The following is a 16,588-nucleotide window of genomic DNA, read 5'->3' as shown; positions in this document are numbered from 1 at the left end:
TTACTGTTTTTGTGTATTTTCTTTTCCATATGAAAATTTAAACTGCCATGAGGTCTCTATGGGCTCATTTAATATTTTCATTGGTGTATTTATATGTAATTTTTTCAACATTTACACTAAAATACAATATTTGTCAATAATCGTGTTTTTTGTTTACTGCGCTTTTTATAAAGTTAATTAATAAATAAAAACTGTTGGTGAAATTACTTTTGAAAGTATCCTCCCTTTACGTTTTCAGACCAAAGCCATTGTACTGATTAGCTGAGCAGAAGTCCAGACAATATTAACCAAAGAAAAGCTGCTGATGTCCAACATGACCACCAGGTGGAGCGCGACGTCAAATTCAATTTCCAGACTCCATATCCCAGAATCCCTTGCGCGTGTTTTTTCTTTTCTTTAATGTGCAGCCTACTTCCTTCCGGTGCGAGCAGACGAAGGGGAGACAGATGACTCGGCTGCTGCACTGAGGCAGGGACTGACTGAAAACATCCGAGGGCTGTTTCCCAACATTGCACCGCCTGCAGGAGCCGGTCAGGGAGGTAAGGAGCCCCGAGGAGGCGCTTCACACGCCGGGTCTAACACACGGCCGCAGCCGGCGGAGCAGCTGTCACATGAAGCTCTGGATCATCGTGGCATCATTTCTTTAATCGTGATTTTCCTGGTATCGACCCGCACACAGTTAATCAGGTCAGCGGAGGAGTCTGCAGCGCTAACGCTGTTGGGCCTCCTCTCTCTCTCTCCCTCTCTCTCTCTCCCTCTCTCTCTCTCCCTCTCTCCCTCTCTCTCTCTCCCTCTCCCTCTCTCTCTCTCTCTCTCTCTCTGAGTCTCTCTCTCTCTCTCTCTCTCTCTCTCTCTCTGAGTCTCTCTCTCTCTCTCTCTCTCTGAGTCTCTCTCTCTCTCTGAGTCTCTCTCTCTCCCTCTCTCTCTCTCTCTCTCTGTGTCTCTCTCTCTGTGTCTCTCTCCCTCTCCCTCTCTCCCTCTCTCTCTCTCTCTCTCTCTCTGTGTCTCTCTCTCTCTCTCTGTGTCTCTCTCTCTCTCTCTGTGTCTCTCTCTCTCTCTCTCCCTCTCTCCCTCTCTCTCCCTCTCTCTCTCTCTCTCTCTGTGTCTCTCTCCCTCTCCCTCTCTCCCTCTCTCTCTCTCTGTCTCTCTCTCTCTCTCTCTCTCTCTCTCCCTCTCTCTCTCCCTCTCTCTCTCTCGCTCTCTCTCTCTCTCTCTCTCTCTGTGTCCACATGAATACTTTCATCAGTCATTTCAAGTGGCGCAGTTTTCATTTTTAACCAGCTGATCACCGGGACAGTTGGAGGGAGGACACGGCTTCATGGCTTCTTTTAGTGCGGTATCAGCTGCGGTTTGGACAGAGCATCAGGCTGCAGAGACTCTGGGGACAGACACACTGTCCTGTCCCCGTTCTCAGTCCTACCCTGGGTTTGGCTGTCGTTGACTTAAAGGTCCCATGTTTTACACTTTCCTGGTGTTGTAGGAACTTTTGTTTGAAGTGCTGATATCCAGAAGAGGATATATCTGTGGTTTTAAGATCCAAAAAACATTTCATCTCCTCTCTCAGACCTATCTCTGCACCTGGAGCAACAACAGGTCGGTGAACCAATCAGAAGAGAGGCTTAGATCCTCTCTTCTGATTGGCTCACTGTCATCTAAGTGACCTGATAAAAAAAAATATATATATATATAGCAGATTTCAGGTAAACACTCAGAGAAACCAAATCCTGCAAGGTTGGATGGTGGGTCTAGGTGGGCGGGGCTTGGGGCGTGGTTGAGAGCAGTGACTGCTTTGTTGTGACATCACAAAGTTCCAGAAGTCCTGACGGCTGGTTTTAAGGCTCAGTGTCTGAATACAGGCTGTGTGCATTTCTCTGTGGACTGAGGCTTTGATACTTTCACAGTATTAATATAGAACCTAGACCTGCTTTATAATCACAAACACATGGACATCTACCTTTAGACTGGGTGGGACCTTTAAGAGACTCCCCTTTACACAGGTGGCTGCAGGTGTGTCTAGACTAGAGTGACATTTCTTCATGTCAGGATGAACCGTTTTGTTATTTATCAGTCTGATGGATTTGGCCTCTCTAGGGCTGCTGCAACTGGCAGTTATTTTCTTTACTGTGTGATCTGTTATTTTCTCACGTAATCAATTTCTTCTTTTATCAGAAAAGTGAAAATTGTCCATCATGGTCCCCCAGAGCCCAAAGTCAGGCTGCTGGTTTGAAACATAAACAGAAAGAAATCGATGTGGCTCTGTAAGATAATGAGAACCTTATTAATCTGACGGGGTTAAATCTGCATTGTTACAGCAGCAGTAGAGTCTGGCAGCAGCAGGAAGAGAAGACCGACAGTATTGTCCCGTGTTGTGAGAGCGTCATGCACCTCCACTGTATCCAGGGGGCAAAGACTAGAGTCTCCTCAGCAGATGGAGTCTGCTCTGGCCTTTCTTGTGTAATGTAGTATTATTGTGCACCCGGACCACTTTATTGTTTACCCAGACACTTGTAAATCTTTACTCCTTCTGAACCCTTTTAGCTGACTGTTGGTTTTAGGGTATTGTGGACAGACACCGTTAGAGACCAGCTGGTGAACTCAGTGGAACATTTAGCAGGTATGTTTTTCAGGAAAAAAAAACATGAAAGTAGATTTAACTCAGTGCCACCATTGAGTTGTGTGTCTCTGATTTGTTGAGGGAAAAAAAATCTATTAATTTAGCTTTAACTATTATTATTATGAATATCTTTCAATGAGGAATTAGCTGGTAGTCATCAGTCATGCTTAGGAAATGATTTGCCACAGGAACATTCACAAATATGCTTTGGTCTTAAAGAAGCACAAGACTTAAAGAGCTTCTCCTGCATGACTGCTTTCATGCAGATTATAGTGGAGAAACAGTTTCAGTGAAATCCACTAATCTGTAAAAACCCTGTGACCAGTAGTCCGCTAGATTTTTCTTTTTAAACACGAGAACAGCCATAAACACACGGATCAAAATGATTCACTTGGCCGGCTGCAGGTTTTTCTCCCCCAGTATCAACGGTGAGAGGAAGTGAGGACAGTCCCACCCACTGAGTACTTTAATATCAAGTATTTGCCCATTTCAAATCCAATCTGTTACTTATGTTCACATCACTTTTGATCACTGTTAATTATGTATTTGACATTGAAACAGCCCATCGCTCTCCTAAAACTTTTTAAATTGCTCTTCCTCTGTTTGTCTGTGAAGATTGTACAGTGCTCCAGTTCCTGCACCCTCGAACCAGTCAGGCCAGTGCTCCCATCAGCCTCTCTCAGGTGGCTGCTGGTTAAAGTTCACGCCCCACTGCACCAGTAAATGAATTACACTGAGTCTGATTCTGTTAGTTTGTTTGTGGCAGAAACTCAGAAACTTTTTTATCAACCACAGAAACAGGAAACAATTTTCATATGTTTCCCAACACTTGTCTCTTACGTCAGGACCATAAACATGAGCTGGTGAATCAGGTTTTAGTGCCCCCTGGAAACTGCTTTTGAGTTGTAACTCAGTTCTGCCAGAATCTGTTTTTACAAAGAACAGCAGGCTGTGGTGAACTAACAACAGATTCCAACAACAGTGTCAACTTTTCACTGCGTTCAAGGATTAAACTTCTTAAACTGTAATAATAATGGTAACAATAAAAATTCAACAAAAACAGTATTAAAAGTAGGTGGAGAAAAGCAACAAATACAGATCACTAGTGTTTGTTTGGTTAATTTTATGTCCTGATTTTTATTTATTTATTTATTTTTGTTAAAAAATTGTATTATCGTCATAATTTCAATTCAAACAATAATCGTTTACTTAATGTTTATTTGCCGTTTTAAACACATTTTAACAGCATGAAATATGAAGCATTTGAGACTAACTACCTGTTTCTGTTTTTAATCTGTGAGGGAAATTCCTGTATTATAATGATGTGTTTTCCAATAAGCTCTCATGAACAGATGCGTCACATTCAGTATAATCCATGTCACGTTACACTGTTTACGTCGTTTAACTGAAGAAGAAGAAGAAGAAGAAACTCATTATAAAACCTGGAGGGGGTTGAAACCTTCCTCCTCCTGTGTCCGTGTGTGGTGAGATTGATGGAGGTATACACCTGCACAACAACAGGATGTGTGTCTGTACTGTCTGTACGAGAGGAATAATAAGTTTAAAGTGCAAAATCATCACCAAATAAGGCAAAGTCGGCTCAACATTTTGATTGAAAGCTATTGAATCCTCTATCAAACACAATTGGTGTGTGTTTAATCAAAATACTATTATAAGAGCTGACTCTCCTCAGTCATTATCTTTGTAATGCAGATAAATTGGTTAAATAAATATCTACAGATACCATGAATATTGTGTCAACTGGTATTCGAGTACCAGCTTGAACTGCTGAAATAGCAGTTGTCACAAAAATTTCCCGTTTAAAAAAAAGGCATCTAAGGGTTAAATCATTGTTAACATTGAGTCTGTTGCAGCTATAAAAGCTCTGTGGCATGAGAAGAGGAAACTGCAAGAGGTGGAAGATTTAGTTACAGGGGAAATGACAGTACGTGGTGTGACTTGTGAGAATTAACAGTTTTTTGCTTGACGCTTTCAGTCACAGTTTGTGGCTTTTAAATAATTTATAATAGGTACTACCAGAGGTTTTGTGATGAATTTAAAGTCTGCTTCAGAAAAAATCAGTGCTGAGATGAAGCTGATTTCTGACTCAAGTGTAAAATATGAAAATCATATGAGAGCACGTGCAGCCACACACCCAGTTTATAATGTAGAGAGAGTCTGCTGGACCCAGACTGTGAGAGCCATGTGTCTTTTCTGTTGGTCTGTATCAGAGTGACTTACAAAAGCACAATGAGCTTCACTTCCTGAAACACAGCAAGAGTTATATGGAGGTCAAGGCCAAAAGTCCCAGCACCCAGATAATGACTGTGTATTTTTTTTTTCCAGTCAAGCATTTGAAACATGAAAATACCCCCCAGTTTCACACAGGGACCTCAGGTATTATAATATTATTCCTGCCCTGCAAAGAGCACTTATTATTATAAGTCATGTAATTTCAGTACATTTGAACTTATAACATTCTGGTTCTCTCTGGTTTTGGCTTTTCAGATGAGAGTATTTTTGGTTTTCTTAGTCCTAGTCATGACAATAAAGTGAATATCTTTGGATTTCAGGCTGTTGGTCGGACAAAACAAGACATTTGAAGCCGTCACCTTGAGCTCAGGGACATTGTGATGACATTTGTTTAAACTAATGTTTTACTTTTTTTTAAGAGCAAAAAATCAAAGGTCCACTGTACCACACTTTTGTTTAAAATGTTGACATCAATATGAAGATGTATCTGTGATTTTAATAACCAAAAAATGTCTCTTTTCTGATTGGCTGACTGTTTTCTGAGTGATTGACTAAAAATATAGCAGATTTCAGGTAAACACTCAGAGAAACCAAATCCTGCAAGATTGGATGGTGGGTCCAGGTGGGCGGGGCTTGGGGTGTGGCTGAGGGCAGTGACTGCTTTGTTGTGACATCACAAAGTTCCAGAAGTCCTGACGGCTGGTTTTAAGGCTCAGTGTCTGAATACAGGCTGTGTGCATTTCTCTGTGGACTGAGGCTTTGATACTTTCACAGTATTAATATAGAACCTAGACCTGCTTTATGATCACAAACACATGGACATCTGCCTTTGTACAATATGGACCTTTAAGCAATTAATGGACTAAGGACAGGTGTCCATATTGAAGGTTGGATTTGTTCCAGGTTTAGAAATGTATGACTAGTGCTTCATATTTTTATGAGTTGTAGTTTTTCAGTGTCAGTAGCTTTGAAAATTACTACCTGCTTGGCCACAAATCACTAGAGGTGATGACATGAGAAAATGATTTAATAATTTTTTAGTAAACTCACACCTTAAAGAATACAGTCAGTGAAGTCATATATTTTTCTTATTGTCAACAAATGTCATGAACATCTCTGGCATCTTATTCCTCTGAGCCATACAGCTCCGTTGTTGTCTCTTGGCTATCTTGAGCCTCATTCACCATATGTGGAGTAGCCTTTAGCAGATTGGTGTCTTCAGTGGGTTTGGAGCTGAAAGCCACAGACTGAACAGAGAAGTCAAAGTGCTGAGAGGTGGTTTAACACTTTGTTGGTTTTGGTCTTTTCATGAGAAAGACAACAGACACGTTTCTCATTCTGAGACGAGACTGTTTTTTTTTGACATCTTGCTTCACCCTCCCTGCAGATGCAGTGATGCAGTTCATCTCCACTGAGTGAGTCCACATCCAAGACCGGCCCGGCTTCCTGCTCCGATGACCCGCCTCCTCTGAGTGTGAGGCCACCTTCTGAACATTGACCGGTGGGCGGGCTGAGGGAGGGCAGCCCTGCCCAGGGAGCGTGGCCAGCGATGGAAAGCCGATGCAGCAGCAGCGCCGATTCACGGCTGACCGGCAGGGGGGTGGGCTCTATCAGCACCACGCCCATCCGTACGAGGGTGGAGTCGTACGAAGCTGTGGAGAAGAAGTGCATCTCCGACGTGAGGAGGACCTTCTGCCTCTTCGTCACCTTTGACCTTTTGTTCATCACCTTGCTCTGGATCATAGAGCTCAATGTAAGAACAGGCTGTTTGTGCTGTGGATGTGAGTCAGACACTGAATGAAGTTTCCAGGGGGAGACGCACCATTTGATTCATGATTTTTAAAAAGTCTTTTGTCATTTCATTACACACAGGTGTAGAGATAGTACGGCTGCAGTTGGGTATTGCAGAAATGCACAGAAACACCAACTATTCTCTTCCTAACATTCATCATTAGTGAGTTTAGCAGAGAAACTAGTAGATGTGTGACACCGGATAAAGATATTTCAGTGAAAACCCCAAATGTCAACCTAAAGGTGGCGCAAGAGGAAAGGTCAGGTGATCACCGAGGTCATTAGTTTTCATCCTCTGGCAAAGAATAGTTGTTAAGACTTTTCAGTCTGGACCAAAGTAAGAGCCACGCTGCTAACAGCTAACAGCTAAAAGCTAAAAGCTAAAGATACAGCACGTCTCGTGATTTTGCTGCAGATGTGCTAATTAGCCAACATAGCATCCTGCCACAGAGTTTATTCACTAAAGGTACCTGAATTCTCAAGAGGATCATTTTAATTCTTACATGGACAATGTAATAACTTGTGTGCTCGGTTTGTTGAGAACAGTAACGTCTTTGTTCTCAGAGTAAAGACAAACCCAAACTTTCAGTCTTCAGGCTTCTGGCTTCTGGTTCCCAGTAGTTTTAATTGTCTTAAGGTGTTCTTGTGTTAAGGTAGCATTGTGTTGTGGACTTGAATGGGTTTGATGTTGTTTGTGTTTACTAAGGTCCAAACATTAACCAAACATTAACGTCACCAGTGTCATAAGATGACTTCAGCTGACCCTCGGTCATCATGTGTTATTACTTTATGCAAGACTTTGTCAGATAGGTACGCCCACTAACTATAGTACATCTACACCTGCACACACACTAACAGGTTTATGGTCAAATGTTTTTTTTGTTTGTTTGAATTGTGTCAAGGCCAAACAGAAACGGGTCAGGTGCTGCTGGAGAAGTGAATCAAGGTCACGCTGCTGTAAAACTTTGCTCCCTGAATGAGGAAGTGATTTTACTGCAGCACACTTTCCCAGAATGCTCCAGTTTCAGCAAAGTCAACCTTCAGCAGTGAAATAACTTTTGTCTACACAGGGGGGGCGACTTACTGACACTTTTTGTACAACTTTATTCGGAAGGACTTTCCAGTGACTCATGACGCTGAACTTTTTATTCAGTCTGTGACTTTAAACCTGTTTTCACTGATGTCCCGGGTTTCTACTTCATCTACATCTACGTCTGAGTCTCCACTGGAACTCAGACGTAGATGTAGATGAAGTAGATGTTGGCTCGGTGGAGTGGAAGTTTTCCTTCCTTCCTCTGTGTAACACTGCATGTAGGCAGTCTGGTTGTTAACATAACTCTGCTCAGACCCAGACTGCTGACATTTGACTGTCTAAATAATGGAGTTATTCCACTACTATAACCACTGGTTAGCTTTGGAGGAGGAGCAGCAGCAGCTGGTCTGAATAGGTTTAGTCAACATCACCATGTATACACTGGTTAATCAGAAAACCATTGTTGCTCTCAGGTTTTCAGTGTGTCTGCTGTAGCACTGACACCTCATCTGCTTGATACCACATACCACAGGGACTGATGAAGCAGCTGAGTAAACTAAATCCAGTCAAGCCGAGCCCATAGTTCACACTTTGAGTCCAGTGTTTGAGAGCTGAGTCAGGCTCATGTGAAGACCACTGCTGCTGACGAGATGAAAACATAACTCACTCAGAGCTTCTGTCTTTCCATCAGCAAAGAGTTTGGTTTCTTACATCGCTTCAAATGAAGAGGCCAGTGTTATTTTATATCAGTGGAAGACAAATAGTCATTAAGAAATTAATTAATGATTTTTCATAAACATACTATAGATAATAACAGAAACATAAGTTTTTTTTCTTTTTTTGATGTAAGTACAAACTTACCAGTGGAAATTATGGTATCTACCCTCATAGATGATCCCAAAGCTCTTTAATAAGTCAGTGTTTTATATTCTTAATGAATTTTAAAGAAATAAACAACATGCAGCAACGTATAAACACTGAAAACCGAAGATGTCCTCTTTATTTGGTGGGGGGGGCAGACAAATGTAATATGATGTGTTAACTGGGGAAGTTGCTTCCTCCTGTTTTCCAGTCTTTGTGTTTCTCCAGTTCTCTAACTGTTCCTTCAAAATAAAAATAAAAAACTTGATGATATATTGACCAATATTAATTTTTTAATTAGGGTTGTCTTACATTGCATTTTTATACCGAAGCCTTCTCATTTTTAGTGGCTTTAAATGATAGTAACGACCAGTGTGAGGGTCTCAGGTGTGAAAATGATGTGATGATGAACTGAAGTTTTCATTCAGAGGGTTTTTATTGATCATCAGTTTGTATTTGTGCAACAGGTGAACGGCGGCATTCAGCAGCAGCTGGAGAAAGAAGTCCTGCACTACGACTACCACGGCTCTTTCTTCGACATCTTTGTAAGACCTTCATTTTTGTTGTCATTCGTTTACACTGTTTAACTTTGTCCATTCCTTTTTTTTATTTTCTTATTGTTTCCCCCTTTTTCTCTATTTATCTTATTTCCTTCCTTACTTTCTCTATTTCTTTTGTGTTCTTATCTTATTGTCATTGTTCCCTTTTAATCTTTATTTCTTCTCCTTTGTGTCTTTTCTTCCTCTCCTCCCTCAGCTCCTGGCAGTTTTCAGGTTTGCCGCTCTCATCTTGGCGTACGCCGTCTGTAAGCTTTGTCACTGGTGGGCCATCGCAGTAAGTTTTCATGATTCTTTAAGGCTGTAACATGACAGTGTTTCTGTGCTGTCTGGGGAAAAAAAAGTCATGCTGTCTATAATGTCAGCTTTAGTGGAAATTACTTTTTTTTCAATCCTGTTGATTGATTTTTGACTTTATCCCATGAGGTCGAGAGGAGCTCAGTAACTGTTGTTGTGCAGTAAAAACTTCAGTGTCTCCTCAGGAAGGCAGGCATGTATATGTAGAAATGCATTTTAAAAAGCCACTGTTCACACATTAATAATAACAATAGCAGTGACTTTATTTATATAGCACTAAAATAATGACAGATAAAAGTGGAACAAAATAATTAAATAAGATTTAAACATATAAAAAATTGTTGTGTAAAAATATATGAAAAGTTCATTCACAACATAATTTATCAATTGTTGACAAAAACTTTTCCTGATGAGAAAATTATAACTAATGGCATAATCATAGACCATTTTTTCCAAATATTAATATTAATTATGATCGCATAAAAATTATATAATAAGATCCATCTGCTTCCTGGTTGTCTCTGATGGTTTCTCTGTCTGTGCAGATCACCACTGCCGTCAGCTGCGCTTTCCTGATAGTTAAAGTCATTTTATCAAAGGTAAGATTAATATGATTGTAATGATTTCTGTTAAATTACTTAACATTTTCATGAATGGTGTTTCAGCCCAGAGGTCAAAAGGTCAGTGCCATCAGCAGACTGACTGCTTACTCAGGACTCCACCTGCTGGTCATTGTCAGAACTACTGTCACTGGTTGTTTATAATCTCACCCCTCAAAGACAAACCTGCTGATACATTTAACATTATTCTTTATCATGTTTTATAATTTTATGAGAATTACTTGTAAACATCATGAAAATGTTTTTGTCCCCTTTTAAAATGTTTTATTAATAATTATTATTATTGTTATTTTTGTTGTTATTATTATTATTATTACATTTTCTTTTATTTTTCCTTAACTTTTGTGTTCAGGGGTATTTATAATTTATTTATAAATAATTATACCAATACTAATTCTAATAATGATAATAAATATAAATCATGAATATAATTGATTGATTGTTATTGACAGAACTGTTTATGCAGTACTGCTTATCCCAAATCACAAATAAGTCTAACAGAATTTTTATTTTATTTTTATATCATTGGAGTTTTTGGTGGGGAAAAAGGATTATATAATAGTTGATGCAAAACCCACATACACATGCAGCCTATAAAACAGGGTGTAATAACACTGATTCATACTCATTTCCACATGTTGTTAACCTGCTTGCTTCAGTTTTCCTTCATATTGCATAAAGATTTATCAGGTCTTTGTTTTATTTATTTATTTATTTTTTAGTCACATGAGATACAACAGTAAGTGTACTGAAAACTAAAGGCATTCTTCTTCGTGTGTGTGTGTGTGTGTGTGTGTGTGTGTGTGTGTGTGTGTGTGTGTGTGTGTGTGTGTGTGTGTGTGTGTGTGTAGCTGCTGTCTCAGGGGGCCTTTGGGTACCTGCTGCCCATCATCTCCTTCGTGTTGGCCTGGATAGAAACATGGCTGCTCGACTTCAAGGTCCTGCCTCAGGAGGCTGAAGATGAAAACAGTGAGTCACAGTCTCACAGCTCTTCACTAATTACCACTGTTAAACTGTCAGTGCTGTTACTAATGCCACTGCAGTGCTACTGCTAATGTCACTGCTAATACTCTCACCACCACTGCTAATACTGTAACCACTATTATACTGTGGTGGAAGAAGTATTATTTACTTCAGTAAAAGTACCATTACATAAATGTGAAAATACTCCTACTGCATTAGTACTACTGATACTAATGTGACCACTACTGCTGCTACTGCTTATAGCATTGGCCTCATAACTACTGCTACTACAACTACTGTAACTACAACAGTAACTATTGCTGCAGGTTACCACTACTACCAGTATCATGACTACTACTATCACTATCACACACTGTTACTAGTACTGCTACTGCTGTAATATTATAGCTATTACTGTTGACTTCTGTTACTGCTGCTACAACAACTTGTATTACTACTACTACTCCTCTTTACCACTGCTATTTTTAAATTACTGTTAGTGTACTAATACTATGAATACTAGTACTGCTTATATTAGTGATTCTGCTGCTTCTGCTTTGCAATATTATCACTGCAGTTTGCATTATGACAGCCACTCTTACTATTGAATCAATCACTATATTACCACTGTATTACTACTATTTAATGTGTTAATCTAACTACTACTGCTGCTACTTTTAGTAGTAATATTGGTACATTTTTAATTAAATAATTAAATCTTTTTCCAGCACTTTTACTATTAAATCTTTTTATGTAACTAGTATTGTGCAACTTGAACTACACTGATGTTATTACTACGTCTACCTGTATTAATACTCTGTGGTCCTTCTCCTGCTGTGACAGTCCCCTCATGTGTCCTCCTGTTTGCGTTTCAGGGTATCAGTCTTTCATGGACGCCACGGAGCGAGCTCCACTCATGTGTCCAGGTCCTTTATCTGACGGACAGTTCTACTCTCCACCAGAGTCTGTGGCAGGTCTGTTTACTCCCACTGAACCAAGAAAAACATCCAGAATACTTACCTCAGCATCCTCCCTGTCAGTCCTGTCAATTCCTCCTCAGAGGCTGCAGGTCAAACTGCACCTGTGGTTTAGTCTGAACCTGTGTCCTGCAGAAATCACCTGAACTCCTGTAGGGGTCACTGAGGTTCTGCGGACCTGGTGATTTTTTTATCTATGTTCTTTTGGAGGTGACACTGCAGTCATGTATCAAACCTGTAAAATTATGTATTTACAATTAAGGGTGATCAGTTCAGTGTGTGTTGCCAATTCATTTTTGATCCGGAAAAAAACAAGACTAAAACTAAAATCACATAAATAAATATATCAAAATATACCATATTTTTAGTCACCAAGTAAAAACTAAACTATATCGACAAATTAACTAATTACTGTTGTAATGCAAAGTTTTATTCAACGACCTGTAGCTTTTTATTAGCTGAACTCTGCCGCCCAAAATAACTTGATATATATTTATCTGCCTGACCTGTTGTACGAGTGTCAGTGACAACACAGTGACATCAGCTAATGTAACATTACAGCGTTGGTCCCTTTGGACAGAGCCAGGCTAGCTGTTCCCCCCTGATTCCAGTGGTTATGCTAAGCTAAGCTACACTAGCTAACTAGCTAAGCTCCAGATGGTATTTTTTTGAATTTGCCATTTTATCTTCACATCCATTTGCTTCTCTTTTGTTTTCAGACTCTGACGAGGATCTGGATGATAAACACGATCCAGAAAAAGGGCTCATTCAGCAGGCGACCTAACAGGTACGTGCTAACACATTCTGTCAGTTCCTTGAGGATGATGCTTGCATTCATCTGTTTTCATTTTTTCCTCTCTTCAGGATCTCTCCTCCTTCTCCTGCTCCTGTTGTGCTACTGATGGAAAATTCTGCCTTACACATTCTGCCATTTTAGTTTTTATTCATCTCAAAAGAGGTTTTTGTATACGCATACCCACAAATGCACTTCAGTTTCTGATATCAGCCTTTCTGCATGTATACAGATTGGAAACGTGCTGCTTTAAAAGGAATTTCAGTGTCATGACTTGTGGTTATTTTTTAGGATTTATGTTTTGCACATTGCTTCTGAAGCTTCCAGATGCCTGAGAAGAATTTGGTTTAAAAAAAAAAAAAAAGTTAAATCATTACATTTTAGATCAATTTCAGTATCAAACTGTTAATTTCTTCTCTGAGGTATTAATGTCTTCTATTACCAATGTCATGTTTACTTTTAATTTGTGGATAATTTTCTCTTGCTTGGGTTTGAAGTCACTGTAAAGGAAAATAAGCTCGCTCCATAGACTCTGCATAGAAAAGAAGGATTTTTTTTGGCCAGTATTGAGTTTATGGACCATGTTTGTAGCAAATGAGAGGCGAAATATTAATGATTTACTGAGCTAATGAAACGACTCTGAGAAACGTATTCATTGCTTTTTCAAACTTACTGCTCTGAAAAAGCACTGGAACACCTTGCATGGAACAATTTATTAAAGACCATAAATCTGCAGCATTTACACATGAATGCTGAGCATATGGAACAGTGTGAACTGTAAACTGCTCTCAGCTGCTGTCAGAGACAGTTGGAGCTTGACATGAGTGGAAAAAAAAAGAAGTGTACATATCTTCTGCATGCCTTGCAAGCCCACTGGTTTTGTTTTTACCAAAAAGCTTGTCTGTAAAATAGAATCAATAAAATGTGAAACTTTGTGTGGTTGTTCTTTTTCTTCATATTTTTCTTTTGATTCCAAACTGTTTAGTTTTTTTGTACCGTCATGAAAACGCGAAACCATAGTGATGATGTCACAGTAACCCACCCCTGTCACCTCTCAGCTGACTCTGTCCTCAGCTGAGGGACTCAGATCAACATGGTGGAGGACCGTCAGGTAAAGGGGGCGTGGCCTCAGCTCAGTGGAGTGACAGGACCCAACAGATGAAGAGAACTCTGTGTTTTCAGTAGATCAGGACGATCTACCTGGTTTTATTCAGCACAGCAGAGAACACAGTCTAACAAGATGTCAAAGGTTAAAGGTCAAAGAAAAACAAGAAGAAACCTGTTGAACAGAGAATCAACTTCCTGCTGAAAACAAGGAGCTGACTCTGGTCAAAGTCTTTGGTCTGTTTTCATTCAAAGCTAAAATCTGCATAAAACAGCAGCTGGAGCTGGGACCCCCACAGAACCAGGTCCTCCTCAGTCCTGACTCCTGGGCTGCAGTGACCTCTGACCTCGTCTCCTCCACCTCCATGGAAAACATCAGGAGGTGAAGGATAGAAGTGAAGGAGAGGTGATAAGGACTTAGGAAAGGTATCAGGCTAACTATTTATAACGTGAAGAGGAGGAATCTGACCACACACACACAACAGAAGGAGGAAATGTTGAAATCAGAAAAATACAAACAGAGAAAGTTGTTAAAATAATAATGAAATCAAATAACTGAGCAGGTTAAAGGTTTAAACATTAGTTAAGAAGAGAAATGAATTTTTAGAGCAGTGAGAACGTTTCTGTACAGACTGTTATGATGATGAAGATGATGACTGTTCTTCATCATGACTCCTGACTGATGTAAAGAGAATAAATCTATATTTATTGATCAGGGAACAGTCAGACAGCACAAGCAGATCATCACCAGGGACAGAACACATGTGGGCTCTGCTGTCTCCAGACTGACGTCCTGCTGTGAGACAGCTGGGACAGTTCGGCCACACCCACATCTGATGACATCATCAGTGAAACAGCTCCTACATGTCCTGTCAGCCTCAGATCCAGATTCATGTGATCCAGCTCAGAGTGAGAGAACAGATGATGATGACATCACACAGGAAGAGGCTCCATGACGATGTCAGGACATATTTGACATCTATACATGAGAGTGAGGAGAATTCCTCCAGAGTGAGACCTCTGTCAGAATTGAGGATCTGAAGCTGAAGTCTCCTTGAACTCTGAGACCAGGTGGGCTCCTGGACTGATCCTGAACCTCCAAGACCCAGAGTGACGATCAAACGTCTGATTGATCAGTCATCGGAGGAGTTGGATCAATCAACCCCCTCTCGTTTGTGAAAGTGGGTGTTTCAACCACACCATTGGTTCTCCCTGTAGAGGAGACAGAAGACAGTGAGACAGCCAACCAGAGACAAACAAACAACCAGAGACAAACAAACAACACTGACCTTTGACCTTGAGAACCACTGTTTTCCATCCCAGGAAGTGTCCGTCCTTGGAGACACTGCAGACGTATTCTCCTCTGTCTCTGACTGTGAGGTGTTTCAGGGTCAGACTGAGGTCTCCAGTTCTCAGCAGGTCTTTCTTCATCTCTGTTCGGTCTCTGTAAACCTGGTGCTGGTCTTCAGGTATGTCATAACCATTCTGATTCACATGGACCTTCATGTCAGGGTTCCACCACTCAACTCTGACGTCTCCAGACAGGTCAGCTGTGGTCTTGAAGGGCAGCTGGACAGACTCCGCCCCCTCCTCCACCTCCATCTGTTTGACTGAGAGGACAACAAACCAGATGATCAGCTGTTCAGACAGCAGCAGCAGCAGCGGCAGCAGAACTGTGAAACATTTGTACTGAAATCTATTTGATTGGTTGAGTCTTAAAGAGACAGTGTTGTCTCCTCCTCCTCCTCCTCACTGACTCATGTCATTACTGTGAACCATCACATCAGTGTGCGCCCACAGCTACACATGAATTAATCTGACATCAAGCAGCACTCCTCAGGCTCAGTGGTCCTCCAGCTACAACAGAAACCAGGAAGCAGCTGGCAGAGAGGAGACCACAGAGCACCAATCAGCTCACAGCGTGGAACTGATCCAGCTCCTCTAGACCAGGTGGACTCAGAGTTCTGGTTTTTCACAGGAGGAGACTGAGCTGCATGCAGCTGGAGAGTCTCTCTGAGTCAGCTGTTATTGTAGCTGAAGTTACTGTAAGTTAACATTAAACTGTAAAACACGATCTAACGTTTGTGTTCTTCAGAACATGAACAGACTTCAGAGCATCTTCTCCTCACCTGCAATTTGCCCAAGGATGCAGAAAAAGATCTGAAAAAACATCTTCCAAAGTTTTTCTGACAAACTCAAAGAACTGATATCTTTAAAGTGTGTAAACAGGGAGTCAATTCATGTTTTCTTTATAATAAATGAGGGGAGCTTCAGTTCTACTGGATTTATAGAACCAGGGGAAGTCAAGTTCTAGCTTCTTTCACCGCATTATTGTTGATTTGGGAATTTATATTAGAGATGGGCCCGATCTGATCCTATATCGGTATCAGGTCCGATATTGACGTCATTCACTAATCAGATATCGGACTGACAGGGCCGAGTCACTTCATGCTCACTAAGAGACAGGCAGCAGACTCTCACTGAAGCTCTGCAGATAAACTTCCAGCAGACAACTCAAAGGTGGAAGGGATCTCAGAGAAGTTGCTCACCTTCATTACACTTGATGACCAACCACCATCTGCTGTGGAAAATGTTGGCGTCCACAGCCTGTCGGAGCACTTAGAGCCCAGGTATAATCTGCCATCCAGAAAATACATTTCAGAGACAGCTTCACCCGAACTATACAACCCAGTGTCCTCAGTCAGAAGATGTTGAAGCTGTGAAC

The 16,588-nt window shown here is 40.8% G+C and overlaps 1 protein-coding gene across 1 annotated transcript; it reads left to right on the top strand.

Moving 5' to 3' along the window:
- Positions 1-438: 438 nt before the first annotated feature.
- stard3nl (STARD3 N-terminal like) lies at positions 439-13,694 on the top strand. Its single transcript, XM_071491871.1, has 9 exons — positions 439-687; positions 6,255-6,620; positions 9,020-9,097; positions 9,309-9,386; positions 9,952-10,005; positions 10,878-10,995; positions 11,865-11,963; positions 12,686-12,753; positions 12,831-13,694. Exons 2-8 carry the CDS (start codon positions 6,417-6,419, stop codon positions 12,748-12,750), a joined length of 696 nt encoding a protein of 231 aa, XP_071347972.1. The 5' UTR covers positions 439-687; positions 6,255-6,416; the 3' UTR covers positions 12,751-12,753; positions 12,831-13,694.
- The last annotated feature ends 2,894 nt before the right edge of the window (positions 13,695-16,588 follow it).

This window comes from Trachinotus anak, unplaced genomic scaffold (assembly GCF_046630095.1).
Source record: "Trachinotus anak isolate AG129_WGS33_773 ecotype Australia unplaced genomic scaffold, CSIRO_AGI_Tana_v1 ptg000012l, whole genome shotgun sequence".
NCBI lineage: Eukaryota > Metazoa > Chordata > Actinopteri > Carangiformes > Carangidae > Trachinotus > Trachinotus anak.
This window is presented reverse-complemented; position numbering and strand designations above follow the sequence as displayed.